This window comes from Peromyscus maniculatus, chromosome 15 (genome assembly GCF_049852395.1).
Source record: "Peromyscus maniculatus bairdii isolate BWxNUB_F1_BW_parent chromosome 15, HU_Pman_BW_mat_3.1, whole genome shotgun sequence".
NCBI lineage: Eukaryota > Metazoa > Chordata > Mammalia > Rodentia > Cricetidae > Peromyscus > Peromyscus maniculatus.
The window spans coordinates 18,491,252-18,511,470 of NC_134866.1; the positions used below are offsets into that span (position 1 = coordinate 18,491,252).

Here is a 20,219-nt window from a genome sequence, read left to right on the forward strand (position 1 = left end):
TAAATAGTTGGCTGAAGACTAATTCTACCTTTCTCAGCAGCCAATGAATTCCTTGGCTCTTCAATTATGGGTGGGACTTTGTGAGATTTCTCCTATCCATGTTTACATGCCTACTGGTGATATTATTTTACAGGTTTTGTTTTAGACAACTTTGTTAAGAGATTTCATATACAAAGCCTCCCTGTTCTTGTAAAAGATGTTATCTCAAAGCAGACATCCTGAGTCTCTACCTCTTATCATCTTTCTATCCTTAGTTTTGTTATGCTCCCTGAGCCTTGGGTGGTATGATTGCATTGTAGATGAATCCATTGGGGTTGGACAAAACACAGTCAGTTGTTCTCTGCATTTTCATCAGTTGTGAATTTCTATAATAGTATCCACCTGCTGCAAAAAGAAACTTCTCCAAGCAGAAGTGAAAGCAGCGTTTATCTTTAGATATAAGGATATGGGATTAGAATGTGGGTAAATTAAAATTTAGTTAGAAATTATAATGGTTTAGGAAAGTGGGAATAGTAGGTTATTCTTTAAAGTTCATGACATTTCTAGCTGTAAGTTGTTAGTTAGCTAGATTTAAAACACTGGCAGTAAATTCCCTCCTATTGAGAGAGTCTAAAGACCAATAAAACAGATGCTGGTTATACTTGAGATAAAAGTTTCTTGAGTGCACCATTGCAGATATCTTGTGGTCATTGCTGTGGTCCATAGGTTTTATATCTTGGTAGAACTAGTAAGTGTTTTCCTCCCTTGGCATCTTCTGAAACTAAGACAATGAATTATATGTGCATACACATGGACATATATTAATAGAATTATGAAACATGGCTCTTGAAGAAAGCACTAGATGCCATGTTTCATATTTTTATTAAATATGTTTATATGTATATGCTTATATAATTATGTATGCAATATAACTATTTTAATAAATAGGAGAGGTTCTCCTATTGCTTTTTCAAAATCTTAATTTCTCTCTCCTTTTCTTTTGTTTTATCCTTTCTCTTCTTTTAATGTCCTGGCTCCTGTTGTTTCTGCTCTTTCCTCATTCACAGTATGTGTGACCTACTCCTCCTCCTCTCTGGAGATCCTTCTGCCCCCACCCCCACCCCATATACTTCATGTTTACTTGCCCATATTTTGTGATTACTACAGGTTATACACACTTCCATCTAAAGATCTAGACCTATTAGACCTATGCAGGACAAATTAGAAAGAACATGCCATGTTTGTGTTTATGTCTGGGTCTGGGTCACCTCACCCAACATAATATTTTCCAGGTCATTCTATATAGAAATTTCCTTTTTGTTACATTTGAATATAATTCCATTGTGAATATATACCACATTTTCACTATTCATTTATCAGTTGAAGGTTGTTTCAATGGAAACTATTCTGAATAAAGTGGCAATCAATATGGCTGAAAAGTCCTTCTGTAGTATGGTATTGGATCTTTGGGGCATATGCTGAGAAGTATTATAGCTGGGTAATATGATAGTTTCACCTTTTGCTTTTGGAGAACTTTTCTCACTGATACCCACATTGACTTCACCCATTTGCAATATTCCCAACAGTGAAGACGTATTCACTTTTCTCTATATCCTCATCAGCATTTGTTGTCAGTTATGGGACAATGTTCATTTTATCCAAGTATTTTACACAGTCTTTTGGGGAAATGGCTAATGTGTCTGTTCTTGTATGGAAGATCATTGTGTCATATTAGGCACATGCATGACTTCGTTAAGTCTTCAGTTTACATGAAATTCTCTCTGTGCTAGTCCTCTAAACATGACCCTTTTGAGAACAATACTGATCACCTGTGCATCAAACTTGAACCATTTTATATTTCTGCAATTTGATACTTTAAAAAATTGGGTTTTCATTTTAGTGTGTACTAAAATATGGCTTCCTAAAATCAAAGTGTTCTTTGAAAACTCAAGGTTTATAAATACACATTGCGTTCTACATTTGCAAGAAAAAATATCATCTTTCAAGACTGATCTCAGATTCTTTCATATCTGTGTATTCTTTCCTGAATTTCTCAATGTTCTGCATATAATCACATCCTTTCCTGTGCCAACACAATCCCTAAGGATATGTCTATTGTACTACTTACAAAAAATTATTAAATTTTGTCACTTGAGAAAAAAATTTCTAGTACAATGAAACATGATTATTTGAATTAAAACACGAGCTTTAAAATATCACCTAATTTTTAGTATCTTGGTTTTCTTATGTTTAAAATGAAGATACCAATAAAGATCCTTCATAATTCTATTTTGAAGGTTATGCAAGTTTATCTATGGAAAGCAATTAAAACAGTGCCCAAAGGAAGCATTTAATAAATTTTACCTATTATAATTGCAACCTGGGGACCTTCATATTTCCATTTAACCCACACAAGACTTAGTACTGTCTCGGGTTATAATGCATTCTGCATTAAAAATATGTTGGAAAAATGATGCATTTGAAAGCAGGGTCTACATGTGATTCAGTTTTATGTATTTCTTTTAGAAAATACAAATTGAAGAAATACTGTCGGCTGTGGTCCATCCCAATTGTTAAAATGACAAATCAATAATTTCTGTCAGATTAAATGGTGAGTATTTTCTTGGAGAATATGCCCAGACTATGTCAAAACAATTTAATAGGCATCCAGTTACTTTCACTGTCCAAATCCAAGTAATTATGTGTCAATGTGCATTTATTCAAAGCTCCTGATCTTATTATTTTCCTTTCTTGTTGCTTGTGCTTTAACTGATAAAGTCCTAAAACATATTTTACAGAAAAAAACAGACACCTATATTATATTACAGAAAATAATATCTTACATATCCTGGGTATTTTATTAAATTAAATAGTTATTTTTGAGGAAAGGACTGCCATTATCATTGGATATTTGTCCATCTTATTTGAATAGAAATAAGCTAATATTAGTCATAAGCAATACCATAATATGATTTCCCTTAATTAGGTGCCAACCTCAGTATCTTCTAAAGTTGTCAACAGCAATATTTATGGCATGTAAGCCATGCCAGAAAATTTCTTGACTAAATAGTGTGAGGCCATTTTAGGGTAAGACTGTATTAAACTCAGTATCTCCCCCAAATGCAGTTTTCAATGGAAGAAATCTGATAATCATGTTTTTATTTCATGTTGTTTCTAAAGAGAAACAGAATCTCAAATTTGAGGCTTGTTGAAGCAGCCAGCAAACCACTGTTCTTGGTATTTTTCAACTTTCCATTTTTCTTATTCCTGAATCCTGTATTGTTCATACTAATTAACCTTTCTAAAAGCAGTCTCAAAGCCTTTTCTAGAAAGAGAAGGAATGTAAATATTTTATGTTTGTTTACACATATGCATACAATGTCTTGAATTAATCTCTGCTGCCATAATTCTATTCCCCAAACCAAAAGCATCAACATAGAGTTAATTAAACTTTAATTAGTTTTCTTGGGAAAAAAAAGGAAATCTTGGCAACTGATGTTTCATTACATTACTAGTGAATCTTGGTATGAGAACCATGTATTCTTCGCACCTATTACAATGTGAAGTCACATACCTATAGAAAATGGTGATGTTTAGATGCAATAGATTAGAAATTAGACATAATCCTCATTAATACAATTTATAAGTAATTTATCCTTCCATCAACTAGATGATTTCCATACTGTAGTTAAAATTCCAAAGATGAAGTTCTAAAATCCAAAGCAATAGTTTTCAAAACCAAATCCCTATATACATTTCATTTTTATTGATTGGGGGTGGAATGATACTGTACCAAGAAAAATGCAAAAAAAAATCTTCACAAAAGTTTCTACCAATTTTTACTTTTATCCAGTTCTGGTTACTGAAGTCTATGCATCTCTCTCAGTCAAAAATGAAGAATATGATGGCCTCTTCATTCTTTTGATAAGAAATTTCAGGTGATGTCAGAAGGCAGAAGCAGAGCTCAAATAATGGATGTTTGTGGAGCAGGGTTGGAAAACCATATTCTCCTGTTATTACCCTGAATTTCTAATTCTATCAAATAAATAAATAACACAATTGTAAAAAAAAACTACATGAAATAATCATAACCTAAAATATTTATATTAACTGTTAGGCTTATGTGATAAGATTGTGGGATCATATAAACATAAGCTTTGTGTACTACCCTCAGAGACTTAGGCATTCTATAGGTACAACCTCCAAAGTGTCTGAGAGTTTTCTTGTCATTATTGCATTATTGTACTCACTGAGAGTAACCTGTTTTGATTGTGACTCTTTGGGCTTCAGTGACTTTCTGCCTGTTTTGTCTATCTTTTATGTTCTACTTAGTTTATGGGGTTTCAGAATGCTTACCTTAAATAATGATCAAATATGATTATTTATACAGTTAGTTCCAAGTTATTTCATTGCTATTATTGCAACTTCTCTTTGTAGATTTACTTTAAAATAAGTTAATGTCTTTCTATCAACAGATTGCAGTAAATACATTAATGTATTTATATACGTGGGTGCATGTGTGTGTGGGGTATGTATAGTAATAATAATCAAAGAAAAAAGATCAAAAGGTTGAGAATTAGGGCCAATATGGAGAGTTGGGGAACTGATGTAATTATATCTTAATAACAGTTATTTTTTACAAAATAGAAAATTCACATAATCGAAGTAAAGTAATTACTTTCTGATGGGAATAGCTTTTTGTTGTTGTTTTTCATAAAAACATACATTCTATATATTCTGAAATCGGTCACATTGCAACAAACAAAACATAAGCAAAATTATTTATGCAGTTGCTAGACCTTTCAGGTAAAAGTATCCTGCATAGATTCTCCAAACTCCTAAATGATTACTTCTTCAAAAATTTAACTGGACTAAAACATAAAGTGGTAAAAATTAGTGTACAGTGCTAGCCAGATGTTAGAGATATAACCATGGTCTATTGAAGGAAATATGGTGGTCAAGAGAAGGAATCTCTGGCCTAGGTGAGGACCTAATATTCCAGTTTTTCTGTTCAATCACTTCATTAAAGGACTTCCAACTACCCCCCAGGAACAGAGAACATCAGTAGGAAGAAAGGTACACTCACCATAAGGCATGCTGAAGAGATATGTAAGGTAATTCCTGTCCACTAGCATAGTGTCCATAAGTCAGTCTGAGGATACACGAGTTTGGGATGGGCTTTCCCACTTTCCTCAGAAGGTTAGATTAATTTTCCTATTTCATTTTCAGCCCTTTCTTGCCAGTGCTGACAAGAACTTAAGCATGCTGGCTCTCATACCTCTGACTTGCTCACTTTTCACTGCATCCCCCTTCTCATCATGTGATGGTTGCCATGTGGCAGACATCCATGTCAGGAGCTCAAAAGACATGCTACTTTATTCTTTGTTTGCTTTGTTAATTAATTAACTAATTATTATTTTTAGTTTCTTCTCCAGTCTTCTCTTCTATGCACCTATACAGCTGCTGATATTTGTCTGCCTTTGGGTGTTTTTCTTTTAAGCGCTAATAAAATTGTAACTGTACTAAAAAAAAAAAAAAAAAAAAGTAAAAAAAATGAGTGTGCTGTGCTAGCCAGTGAGAGCCGGCTAAACTGGTATGTTGCCAAACACAGTGACCTGAAGTTTTATCCTTAGAACCTACAGGGTGAACAGAGACAGTAGACTCACCCAACCCTTCCTTTGACCCCATACCCACACTATATGGCATTTGTACTCGGAAAGGTATACACATACAATAAATAAATAGTAAGTAAATAAATAAATAATACATTCAAGAGAACTGTTGGTGAAACATGAGCAAGACAAAACCAACATATTAGAAATAAACTCTATGTAGTATGTCACATCTTAAAGGGAAAGGAGTAGGAACACATCACAAAAGGAAGGACTATCTGATCAACGTATAGTATTTATGCTTGGCCATTTGTCCTTGAGTCTGGAAATGGACAACAAGTACATCCTGTCTGTCAGCAGTAATACACTATCCTTACACTTTTAATGTAATCTAAGCATTTAAAATTCTTGTCATCAAAAATGAAAACAAAATATAGACTATTTTTATCAAAACAATAGATGAACTGGAAAATAGGAGTAAGAAGGGGGAAAGGGATATTGCAAGGTTTATGGAGGCTAGACTCAGGAAGAGAAACCAAGTCTGTTGCATTTCAATTACAGTGGTCTAGTCACTGGTTTGTTCAACTCTTGTGCAAAACATCCATCTGCAATACATAATTCATACCCCCAACTCCCATCCTATCAAATGGTTGTAAAAAGAAATACAGCATTACCTTTCCCACATATTGAGGTTCGGAGCCCATGTATTCTTCCAGCACAAAAAACTGATTCCATACCCAGCCACGTTTAACCCGTTGGAAATGGGATCGTCTCCCCTGAAGGTGGATAACATTTTCTTTTGGTTGTGTGGCTAAAGTCTGTTGTGGCTGTGACTGAAGTGGTGTTAGGAGACCTCCATCAAACAGGATCCAGAGAAGCAGACATAAAGAGTTCCTTGTAAGCATTGGCAAAGGCTTTCTCCCACAGTAGAGTAATAAATACTCCAGTACTTAATGTAGAGTCGTGGGATCCAGGGTTGAGATGTCTGTGGCTGTGACCACTGAGCTTTCCGTTTTAGTGAAGAGATAGTAATTCACACATTGATGCTCTGGAGGCCTCTGCTTTATTACATTCCATCTAAAGAGACCTATAAAATAGATAAACATGCATCAAGTTCATAAAACTTCACTGTGACCTTCATAGAAACTATCATTACATCTACTATTGTTGAACAAAACATGATTAATTGATGAGTGGCTCATCCTCTTCAACCTGTTAGTTTAGATTAATTACCCCAAGTTTTATACATACTTAAATATTTTCAATTACAATGAAGCAAAGTATATATTATTGACAAAAGAAGCATACATTTCTACTTAATGATCACCCTAAAGAGGAAATAAATTAATATTTTACAGGTAGATTATTGAGTTAGAGTAGCATTTTTAGCTCATCATGCCTAGGTATTATTGTTTCTGTACAGCTATCCTGTGCAATTTAAGCATCTCAACTCTTCATTCTAGTATTTAATAGACAATGGCACATCTCCTCCCATCCCAAGTAATGCTAATGAAATGGGTCTCCAACTGTTTACAAATATGTTCTGATCAGAGTTAAATAGACCAAGGTGGAGAACAAACACTTCGGACAAGAAAAAGACAAGAAATAATTTTTAATCACTCTTCTGAAGTTAGAAAATTGAAAATATTATACCATTGAGCTTGAAGATGATTAAATAGAAAAGGAAGATCTCATAACAATGGAAATGACTGCTGTGGGATAATGCTTTTGTATACTGGTTTAATGCAACACTGATTGGCCAGTAGCCAGGCGGGAAGTATAGGCAGGATAAGCAGACAAGGAGAATTCTGGGAAGAGCAAGGCTGAGTCAGGAGATACCAGGCTGCCATCCAGGGACCACCATGTAATGGCACACAGGTAAAGTTACAGAACATGTGGCAACACATAGATTAACAGTAATAGCCTGAGTTTAAGTGTAAAAGTTTGTCAGTAGTAAGCTTCAGCTAATGGTCAAGCAGTTTCAATTAATATAAGACTCTGTGTGTTTACTTGGGTCTGAGGTGCTGTGGGACCATGGGGCCGCAGGAACCAGTGGGATACAAATGACCAATAGAAAGTCAAACATTAAGAGATTTTTTTTACAAAGTACAGCATAAAACAACACATGAGAATTTATTCAATATATGGTGTGCTAGAGGAGAAAGAAATGGTGTCCTGTTAAATAAAAGGTCTACTATGTGTTCAAGTGAAAGGAGCTTGAAACATTTTTCTCATAATAAGAATTTCAAAGGATAGGAAATGCTGAGTAAATAAAATGTCCACTGCTCAAGAATGAGGACCTGTGTCTATGTCACCAAAACCTTCAGAGAATCTATTGTGGCATCTCTGTCCTGTAACCTCAGCATAAGAAAAAAAGCAGGGGTATAGGCAGGTACATCCCAGGGGCTCCCTGCACAGAAATGTAAATGAAATTGGAAGTCCTAGGCTTTTTGCATGTGCATACATACAGCACACACACACACTGTATCAAAATAAAGAAAAATAAATATATTATGCATTTTAATATAATAACATTTGCCTAATTGCAATATATAAGCATTGGTATTAAGGAAGACACAATCCTTTGCCTTGGCTAAGGCAGAAAGAAGAGGCAAATGAACAGAAAATTAAATAAAACAGACCAAATTATATCAATGTGAAAATACATAAAACACATTCTGAAGACAAGAGGTAAAAATATAGCAGTAGTTCTGTGTTTTGTAAGAGAATATTTGGCTTAGCCAGGGTAGTTTTGCATTATTTGCTAATTATAATATATGGATATATATTAAGTAATGTGTGTGTGTATGTGTGTAGACAGAGAGAGATGATTTTGTCAGCCAGTCGACTTTAATTCAGCCCCAAACTTACTCAATTATTAATCATTTCACACTGTCAAAAATGTTATTCAGAAATGCTCTAAACATTTGATGTGGGAGTATATTACCATGAGTGAGATAAGACATGAGGTAGGCAGTGGATAAGAGATCTCCTCTGAGTGTATTCTTTATCAGCACTTCTGTCAGCAGAAATTGAGGCAGGATGCATCATTTTTCTGTAATTTCTTTATGATTCTGACTTTTTGGTCTGACAAATTCAAAATTATTTTATAAACTCTTTCAGTTCTAGACAACATAATGTTTATATAGTGCTAACTTATACTTACATTATCCAATCCAATATGGCAACCAGTGGCAATAATTAGGCTATTTGTTTGAAATTTAGGAAGTAGTTATCAAAATGAGAACCCATTTTAACTTATATAGTTTTAATTACTTTGTACAAGAAATAGGATGTGTAGTAATACTACAAAATTCTATGTTTATTACATGTTAATATAATGTGACCATTATCTAGGTAAATATATCTTTTGTTTACTTTTGTTATTTTGGTAAGTTTGATTACTAGAAAATTAAAATTGGGTACACAGCTAACACTTATGGCTTATGTAATTTTCTGTTGGATTGTACTACTTTAAAAAAGGTTAATCAGAAAATGTGACTTCTACATAATGATTTTATTCTTAACATCCAAAGTCAAATATCTAGCATGGCCTACATCATATCTATGATCACATCCATTAGAAGCTCAGAGAACATTTACTTCTAGTTTTTATTTGCTTGCAAATCCTAAAAGGCATATTTCTCTCACACATTTTCAAATTGAATTTACCAAGATGAAACGTGTATCATAGATCTGCATTTTTTTTCCTTTTAAAGCAGAAGAGGAACGCTAAATATTGTCATAAGATTCAAATGAGCTAGAGCCAAAGAAAAGATCGGAGTGGAGCACAGTGCTGTTCACTTTAGACCCAACTCTCTCTTGTTCCTTTCAGCCCCTATCAGATGCACCTGTCATCATAATTTGCTTTGTTCTTTCCAAATTTTTGCACCCCCTTTCTCCTTCCCTCAGTATGATTGTACCTAGTTATATCCATCAGATTATCTTGTCTTTTCATTTTAAAGTAGAACACTATATAATCTCACCTCTAAATGAGGGGATTATTACTAGCGATGGGAAGAGGAGTCAGTTTTCATCAGAAAGGCGCCCACTGGGAAGCTACTAGTGCTCCACTTGATGGGTCTTAGGCAGCACAAAGTGGACTCAGTGAGGAGAGAAGGGAGGAGGCAGGGAAAGGATGGAGAGAGGGAGGGAGAAGGGGAGAGAGAGAGAGAACACAAGAAAAATTAGAGGGGAGGGGGAAGTGTAGGAGTGATTAGGGGAGGAATTGGAATTGAGGGGAAGGAATGGGAAAGGATTTGATCAAAACACATTCTATGCATGATGAAATTCTCAAATAAAAAAACCTAGATGGTTGTGTTTGTCAGAATACTTACTAGCTCATTTGCTTTTTAGATGATCCTTGCTAGTGATATTGTATAGGCTGACAGACCAACATACAATCTTACATCTTTCAATGAATCTACTACTTAACTATAACTTTTTTCAGAATGCAGAGCTTACCTCATATCACATTACAGTTCACAATTATGAAGTTAACAGCCCATATGGACCACCATGACCTTGAATTCAAACACTTTAGTTTTAATTCTGCTACTATCAAAGGAACATTCATATGATAAACTATGCTCAATCTTTGGGGCATACTATTCGAAGAAGAGAAGCTCTGAAGTAGAAGTTATATCTGTTTTCTCAATTTTCTTCTCCAAAATCTCCAGCATTCTAATAATGATCCTATATAGATGCCTTGGCTAAGGAAGAAACATTGTTAAAAAAAAAAGACACCTGTTTCCTTCTCTATGTGAAAAGTAGTATGTTTATCCTCCAGATCTTGAAGGGACTTCCATGTGGCCCACACCTAATTCCCATGCTTGGTAGGTGGAGGCAGGGGGATCAGGAGTTCAGCATCATTCTTAACTGCATAGGGGGTCCAAGCCCAAAGTGGCCTACATGAAAACCTTTCACAAAACAAAGTGCTTAAAAGCATCCACTTTATTTCTACCAAAGGAATGAAATCTAAAGGTTTAGCAAACTTTCCAGTCCCCACAATGGTGTGGATGTTATATACTACAAACTCTCTCTCTTCTTCAAAGTTACTGTCATAATTTAAACCACATTTCCTCAGCCCAGAATGAACTGTGAATAAAAACTGAATATAAACTGTATCTGTATCTATCATTTGTCTCTCAGCTTCTAATTCTGAAAATTAAAAGATGATCATGGGCACTATGGGGAGAACCTCAGACATCTCATGCATTTGGCTAGAATATAAATAAGCTTATTTTTCATTGTCTGTGGGGATATATGGAAACTGAGGTCATGAGATTATAGGTCTTAGTGTCCAGATACAATATTACTGGTTCTGGTAAGTGTCCACTAAGTTTGGATAAATTACTTATTGAGAGATTATTGCTAACCTTTGAAAACATACTGCTCTACACAGTGCTTCTTATTCAATGTCTGCAAATAGTTGGTAGTACACACATTTCATGGAAGAAATGGTGTAATACAGACTTAAAACTGTACCCAGGATAAAAGGGAGGACCATAAGCAGGATTTATTGAGGAAGAGGAACCCTAGGTTTCACACCCTTAAATGTATTGCTTAATTGTAAATCAATGAGAATGTTGTTTAAAAAATGAAGAGCTTAAACTCCTAGCAAAACAGACAGTATTTGTTTAAAAGCCTAACCAAATTATTTCCACAGAATTGAACAGGCATTTCAGTGTTGCACACCTTAAGTTTTCATGGGCTCTCTTTGCTTTTCTATGAAACCGAGACATTCCAGCCATCAGATTAATATACACACTTTGAAGGAAAGAGATCTTGTGTTCCCACCTTTCACCCTTGGGATGTGAGGAGTATGCTTAATTCTAGGAGGTAGCAGAAAAATAATCACTATTTGACAGTAGTGGTGCACTCCCATGATTGGAAAATGGCTGCCAATTCTCCAAGGTCTCCTAACAGCTCAGCTAATCAGGCCAGCAAGGCGTCAAAAGAGTGCTAAGCCAGGGAGTAAGTGTGGCACAGAGAAAGGAAGGTCACTTCCAGCTGTGCCTGGCTTCTTGGCAGCTCACCTGAAATGGGAATGCAGTTCTGGGTCAGAGATGTGAGTTCACAGGCTGCCTGATCTCCCTGACAGCTGAAGAACTTAAGGATGACCCCCAGAATTGGAATCATTAAAAATAAATAAATAGGTTAATTAAATAATTAATAGAAAGACATGCTCGGGAGGAAGGCACATTTGTGTTAGACTTTAAAAGAAATCATGCCACCGCTTTGTGCTAGGTAACTGTCAAGTGGCATTTGCACTCTAGAAATAGAGTACACAAGTTTCTTCTATCTGTAGAGCTGTTAACAGTTATATGCAGTTGTTTTAAATTTTCGTTCAGTTGCAATGTGTGTACAAGTATATTATGAGCTCTTCTTGCTGCCTTATCTTTGTAATCTCCATCTGAATTTTTTGTTTGCACAGCTTCAGGTGGCAGGTGAACCAATCTTTTCGGTGCATGATGGCAGTCCCAGCAGATTGCAGTATCTGGTCACGTATGTCTAACGTGGGGCTTTTAAAACACTACATCACAGTAAAGAAGGCAAGGACATGGAAGGAGTCTGTTTTTGTCTTTTGGGGGGTTGTGTGTCTTTGTTTTGTTTTGTTTTGTTTTAGAAGAATTGGAAACAACTTCTGGCTGTATAAAACATAACCTAACAAAAGGCAAAGCTATCACACCATTAACATGAGTATACTTGCCCCATGACCAAAGGTATCTTGATAAAAGTAATAGTAGGTCTATTCTGAGCTGTCAAGAGTCTTATGGACCTTTAAAGGAGACATAATTTTTATAAAGGGTTTTGCCAAAGGTATGCTTTATCCCATGTGCCATATCTCACATGAACTCTTTAAAAATGTATGCTTGTCTATTATTCTTAATCTTGTGTAGAGCCAGAATGGCTTTAAGATTCTGTAGTCTGGTGTGGTCTAGGGAGGCAAACATCCCTTTTAGCAGAAGCAGGAGTTGGAAAGCAGACATCATATATCAGAACAGTGGAGGCAGTGTAAGAAACACACACTGACAAAAACACTTTCTCTAACTGTGTCTCCAGAGCCCAGAGAGACATCAACATTGCACTTTCTTGATAAAGGACTGACTTCCTATAAATTACACTGGAAAATACTTTCCCCAAGGTAGAATTTGTTAAGATAGGTTTGAACCACAATTCTGGATTATTTGTAGTACTTTAATACTGTTCATCACTAGGTAATTATTCAAAGATGAAGAAAACAAATATTACTAATCTGTAGTCTATGTTAAATAAGTATTCTGTGGAAGTATTTTTCAGAAACTTAAAATTACAAATAAGGAATAATTTTCTTTACCTCTTCTTGGGGTAAATGCCTTCTTAATTTATAGTAGCAACTGGAAGTGGAATTTATTAAAAATAACAGAAATGGAGTTATAATTTTCCCCTTGTCAAAACCTGGCAAGAAAACTGTTATAATCCTGAAATTATTAAGATGTCAACCATAAAATTAGTTTCCTTTCATGATATTTTCCCTTAAAATAAAATATAAAAATGTGATTTAATGTTGTAAATTGTGTCCTCTGGATCCTCTTTTATTCAGATATAAATAGAAACAATTGACTCCTGAGGATTCTAGGAAAATCAAATAATTCAAGAGTGTAACTGATAGAAAATACTATTTGAAGAATTTAACTTGTATATTTATGGAAAGTTTTCTCTACATTTTTCACATTAAATTTTCACTTGGGTTAAATTAAAGATCTAAGAATACACGGAATTCTATTGGGTTAGGTTCAACCCACCCTAGAAGGAAACGCTGCAAGATCTTTGTGGTACCCAAACCATAACTCTTCTGTCTTAAGAACAGAAGTGGATAGTGGCTGCAGTTAACTTGTACTTCAGTTATAGGATTTGATAGGAATAAATTGTCTAGAAGAGTAGTAAAGCAGACCTGTTGGAGTTCCCTGGCCTGTACCCAGAGAAAACTGCTACGGGCTAGAATAAAAGATGATGCAAGGAAGAAGCTTGCTTGGACAGACAGCCCTCATTCTATATCACAAGCTTTATGAAGGGAACTTCTCTGCTCCCCCATGCCATAAGGGACTGGAACATTTAAACCTATGAGTGAATTACAGTTCCTTTACTGGAATTATATTATTTTTTTCAATGACTTTATCATGACTCCTCTACTTGTTCACTTTTCTAGGAGCAAGAGGCATCAAGATCATGATGGGGAAACCTACAGAGACAACCAAACCAAACTAGTGGGGGAACTCATAAACTGTGGACCAATAGCTGTGGAGCCTCCATGGGACTGGACTAAGCCCTCTGCATAGACGAGACAGTTGTTTAGCTTGACCTGCTGCTGGGATCAGGATCTGTCCCTAGTGCATGGGCGGGATTTGTGGAGCCTAGTGCTTATGTTGGGACACTTAACACACCCCTGTAGTAGAGGAGGGGCTTGGACCTGCCTCAACTGAATGTTCCAGACTCTGTTGGTTCCCCCGGAGGCTTTGACTTGGAGGAAGTGGGAATGGGGCGTGGGTTAGGGAGGAATGCTGGGGGGCGGGAGGAAGGAGGAAAGAGGGATTTGTGGTTGGTATGTAAAATGAATAGAATAGAAAATTTCTTAATAATAAAAAAAAAGAAAAAATGTGCAGCCACTATTTGGCGCTTGCATACCTGAAAAATCTGAACTTGAATGAGATTTAAAAAGTTATTGGAAACAAAACACAATTTGTAGTCCAAAGTATGTTTGTAGGTGATTCATTCCTATATTACAGAAAAAAAAATTCTTCCAACTGGATTCTAAGAAACAGATGTAAAATGACCTGTTTTTTTTTTTTTTTGTTGTTGTTGTTTGTTTTTGTTTTGTTTTGTTGTTGTTTTTTTCCTAGAAGAATGAATTGCTTGGCATTTTAACCACCAGAGAGCACTTCTAGCCAGCAATATAGAATGATTTAACCCCTGTTTAGAATTAAAAAAGTAAAAAGCAAACAACAACTGTGAGCCAAAGTGAATGTTTCCTCTTATTTTATTCAGGTAACTGTCACAGCAGTGGACACTGACTGACACAGACAGTAAGTCAAAATCCGTTGCCTCTTATAAGTAAAACTAAGATGTTTGTACACACTGCTGATGTCGTGACTGTGAGTCATGAAGGCTACTGCTCCAAGCTTCCTTCCACAGTTGTTCAGGAAGCAAAACAATGCCAAGTGCCTGAGGTTCTACTGAAATGAAAATCACTGCTACTGCTTTTTTCTTATAAGCAAGAAAGAAAACATATTGAGGAAAATGTGAAATTCAACATGGGGCATAGTACCACTTCTCAGGAACCAAAAGGTAAATAAATAAATTATGAGAATAAAATTGAGTCATATCATCATTGTATTATTTGATCATGTTTAAGGGACTAATATGATACATCAATATCTATCTATCCATTGTAAGATTAATGGACAATTAATGCTAATTTTCAAGAAAAAAATGATTTTAAACAAATTTCATTTAGCAAGTAATTACTTAAATGTTGAAGACTTTTCTTAAGTGTGAGTGGACAGATGACATTTTAGAAACATTTTAAGAACTTACTGATGAATTGGTGAGAGTTCATCTAAACCAATCAACCAACCCAGAAAAACAAAGAAACAATCTGTATTCTGCCTGACATTATGTAGAAGGAGTAATGTGGAAAGAACAGGAAGTAAAGTATTTGAGTCATAGTAGGCATGTTTTATAATACATACAAACTTTAGTATAGGTAATTATTGACTAATTCATCATCTCAAAGGCACAGAATCTACATACGGGACACTGCATAGATGAGGTAATGTATGTCTAAAAGAATTTAGGATTTTAAGTTAAACTCAAATTCTGCACCAGGAAAATAAGGAAGAATGGTCCAGCAGGAAAATGTGACACTTTATGATAAGAAGTCAGATAACAGGCACTAAGAGACCTGCTAGGAACCATAGATGTATAACCTTAGATTAAAGTACAGTTATAGCAATATGATCAAGACTGTAAGAAAGGTCTACATGTAAGAAGGGACTTTTCAGCAAGTCCTGATTTAAATTGTTTCAGGCTATAAGTAGCTCCTACAGGGCTATGAGCTTAAATTAATAAATGACATAAATATCTCTACTAACAGATTTGAGATACAAAACTATTTCTTGGATTTCCAGAAATCAAGAAACATTTTTGTCTCTTTAAATACTATATTTCTTAATCAGTTATTGAAAGAAATCACCTGAATATCAAACTCTTAAGTGCAGAGTATTGTTTCATATGATTTATTGGAAGGATGGTGAGAGATACATTCAGGACTAGATGTAGACATCAGATGATAATTTGCAAGTATTAGACAGTGGCAGAAAAGGAAGAAAAGTTTCTAAAGAGGAGAAATCCCTGAGTAATCACCAAATATTCCCTCTTTAATGATGCCAGAGAGTTTGGAGATCAAACAAGACTCACAACACCCTTTTTCTTACAATTTGAATTTTCTCAAGAGTGAACTCTTGATGTGCCAAATTCATCTTCGAATGTCAGACCCGGAAGTGATTATATTAGCCTCTACTCAGTTTTACTGGCATCCTGCCACTGACTTGTCTGTGCCTTGCCATTGAGAACGTATTACAATTATACACAAAAACATACATATTCAGATAATAAGTTACCATATTACAGTGTTGACTTTAAAATATCTGCATGATATTGCCCTTTGTTTTTCATATTCTACAGGGTAAGGAGAAATTTTAAATGATTCCTTATGTTGTGAGATGCTTATAATTTCTTCCCTGGTTAAGAGATAAAAGTTATTAATGTTCATGTGGGTTTATTAGAAAAGAAGCCAGTTAGACATATTCTTGCTGTCTCTCTTCTCACCTCCCTCCCATTACACACACACACACACACACACACACACACACACACACACATGGGGGGGGGGAGGGGATAAATTTCTACTATGGAAACAAGTTCCTCAGGAGATGACATATAATGTCCTTTGTTCATGCCCTTTGGTACACAGCAGGAAACAATGTAGAGTGAGGAATAGACACTGAGAGGCACCTATATCATCAGGGACTCTGCAGAAATGATCCCATTGTGAGTTACATAGGATCTTTGCCCTCTTGACAAATGAATATAGATGCCTGCTCCTTCTTCCATACGAAATGACAGCAAATGGGTGATAGTGTAAGGAAAACAGAAAGCTGTGCATCTATGATAGCTTCTAAGCTCTGAACTTGAGGCATCCTGTCCCCTGGAAGAAGATCCAACAATCACTCTTATTTATTCACACTTTTATTTATTTATTTGCTACTGTTTTTCTTCTTCCTTCCTCTTTCTCTCTCCCTAAGGAGTTGTGATATTGTGCAAGCAGGTGAAATATTTGTTAACTTTGAACTCTAAAGGATGATGCATATAGCTTTCATTCTTAGAGTGAAAAGCCCAAAACAAAGATGGGAGAAATGAATTTCACACCTGTGCAGCTGCTCTGCAACACAGCTTTACTCTGATGATAAATAAACCACCCTCTCTTTGCTGCTGTGAGCAAGTAAATGAATATTGACTTGGACAGATGCTAAGCCTCTATTTAATTTCATAAATTGCATTGTATTCCCTCTCTATTGCCAGGAGGATCTTTACCACTTCTTATGCAGTTAATCATTTATTGCTTTACTAAACAGCTAATAAAATCCAAGTGCTAGACTGCTTTCCAGATTAATATATCTTCTCATGAAATCCATGTAATTCTGTACTTTCAAAATTGTTCTCAATTGAAGATTTTATTTTTTAAAAGACATCAGGCTTTGCATAGTGTGTCTATTTCTCAACTATATGCAGAACATTGTGTTTCCTTTTAGCTCATAGAATGTTAACATGTAGTGACGTAGTGAATGTTTTCAAATGTAAACACCAATGTATAAATAGAAGTGTATAAAATAATGATACTGCATAATTAAAGGAAGTCACATCTACATTTCAACTCAGGTTTTTGACAAAAGACATGAATTTGTCAGGATACTGCTCTTTGCATCATTATGAATTAGAAGTAAAATCGATAGTGCACTTGTAAGAGTAGCAGTCATTGAAGCTGAATCAACTGAGAAGCACTCCCTAATGAGGCTGCATTTTTGTTGAATTCATAATGGAAAGTTAGGAGAAAATTTGATAGCAAATCTAAAGCATTAAATATTGAGCAATGAAACAATCTATTATGAAACTCCTCTAGTAAATAGCTATCACATCTATACTGCATTGGGTATAACACAAGATGGATATTTATTATTTACACTTAAATAAATTAAAAAATAAAGCAATGAGCTTCAATGTAAGCATTGGTTGGGTGCCTTTTGTGTGTTTATTTTGACACACGATAAGGCCCTCTTGTCTATGATTCTCTATGTTGATCTAGCTAGCCTTGAGCTCATAGAAATTATCCAGCTTCATCACAGCAATGGCTTGTATTACAGGCTTGTGCTCCCAATACCATCTAAGGCACTTATATATATTTTTTTTATGTCTCTGGCTGCTATTGTAATTTGCAATTACCAGTGGGGTATATACTAATTTGTTAGCACTTCCACATGGAAGGTTGAGAAACTCATTAGTTAAAACAATAGAAATGTACTGTCTTATACTCCTGGTGACTAGAATCTGAAATAACGATGTTGCCAGGATTAATTTCTTCTGTGAGCAATTACAAAGAGTCAGTTCCATGGCTTTTTTCAGTTTCTCAAGGCCTCAGGCATTCCATGGCTCCACTTCTCTCTAAGAAACAGCAACATCTCCCTGCTGAGTCTGTTTTGTTCTGACTTTTGTTTAAAACAAAATACCCACATTGGTTGGAATAGAACCAATCTTGATACTCCATTTTATTTTGGTTATGTCTATGAAAATCTTATCTCCAGATAATGTCATATTCAGGAGGACTGGGTGATGTCAATGTGTTTTGGTAAGTAGATAAATAACTTACTCAACCCTTCAGTGTAAGAATGTGTATTTATTTGTCTATCTATCATCTATCTATCTATCTATCTATCTATCTATCTATCTATCTATCTATCTATCTATCTATCTATCTACCTACCTACCTATCTATCTCTGTCTGTCTGTTTTATCTATCATCCACCTATTTATCATCTATCTATATCTATCTTTTATTTATCTACACACAAGCATGCACATGTATATATGCATGTACATGTTTTTTATATATCACACATATATGCATATACTTATTTATATGTATATGTTTATGTATATCCTTATACACATATGTTAATATTGTGTTGTTCTTCTATATTGTGAAGAGTATATCCAGGTTTTTATATGTGTGTGTAATAGATGGAATAAGTCATCAGGGAATTGGTTTTAATAGTAAATTTACAATGGTTTCCCTAAATGATTCTACATCTTACGCTCATTTGCTACTTTTATTCTTTGAGAAGGTCATTTATGTTTGGATTGTATTTGGGTACAAAGAGTGATACACAGTTTTGGCTTTAGTTCTTAAGCAGATTGAACACATTTCTAAGTACATGACCTTAATCAATATATGGAATGAAGTCAAATAGTATGAAGACATGTGTGACAATGTTCTCTAATTTCTAAAGTACGGGTTTTCTCTAAAACTTCATGTTGCTAGTTATTCATTACAGAAAGTTAAAGACACTGGACACTGTTCTTTATAATCTGAATCTCCTGAATGAAAGCTAACATGAAGCTGTCTTCTGTATCCCCAAAATTCTGAAATTCTATTCCTCTACTGCCTCAAGCTGAAAAGAGAGAGAGAGAGAGAGAGAGAGAGAGAGAGAGAGAGAGAGAGAGAGAGAGAGAGAGAGAGAGAGAACAAAACAAAACCAACAAAAAATACCAAGAGCACTTTTTTCTTGAAGAAAAAAGTTCTTTTGAGAATTTGTGGGCATGTTTTTGTCCAACAATGGTAATAATATTTTATTGTGTGCACACACCCCTTGTCTCATGCAGGTATTTCAGAGTGGCTCCCACTCCTAGTGAAGACAGGAATCCTGTACACATATTAATAGAAATGCAAAGCCAAAGTTAGCATATTGTGGATGTAACAGGGGAGTGTTTCCTACTTAGACAATAGGATAGAAGATGAAATTAAAGAGGTTTTTGTGGTTGGTTGGTCATTTTAAACCTGCCTTCTTTTTCTTCTGAACATTTACATTTGTTTAGACTCCTAAAGGAACTCATTTTGCTATGCCTCCACGTTTCTACAAGCAAAACCTAAGTACCAGAATGGCAAAATTAGCCCTTGCAAGCACTGTAGCAGGAGGATTCGACACACTAAAATACGTTTTCACTTGAGAGGCTTATGAATTGTCATACGTTTCTCCATTTTCAATGTGAAATATCTCTGTCACGAGAAATAATAAATGAGAAAGTCTAATTATTTTTGTAAGTTGTATAATACACTTACAGTCTAATTTTAAATATTAGTGAGTGTGTGTGTATGTGAGTGTGTGTGTGTGTGTGTGTGTGTGTGTGTATGGCACAGTGTGTGTTACACAGTCAGTGTGTTTGTGTGGGTGGCACAGTGTTTGTGTGTGTGTGTATGTGTGTGTGTGTTTGTGGCACAGTGTGTGTGTGTGTTTGTGGCACAGTGTGTGTGTG

At 35.2% G+C, this 20,219-nt stretch overlaps 1 protein-coding gene across 3 annotated transcripts in view; it reads right to left on the minus strand.

The window, feature by feature from the left end:
- The window catches only part of Cdh12 (cadherin 12), a 993,285-nt gene that overhangs the window by 277,261 nt on the left and 695,805 nt on the right, over positions 1-20,219 (minus strand). For all 3 annotated transcript variants that reach the window (XM_076551719.1, XM_076551718.1, XM_042261391.2), the window contains exon 4: positions 6,266-6,678. In XM_076551719.1, the coding sequence (XP_076407834.1) occupies positions 6,266-6,496 (231 nt within the window). In that variant the 5' untranslated portion in view covers positions 6,497-6,678. The remainder of the gene's footprint in view (positions 1-6,265; positions 6,679-20,219) is intronic.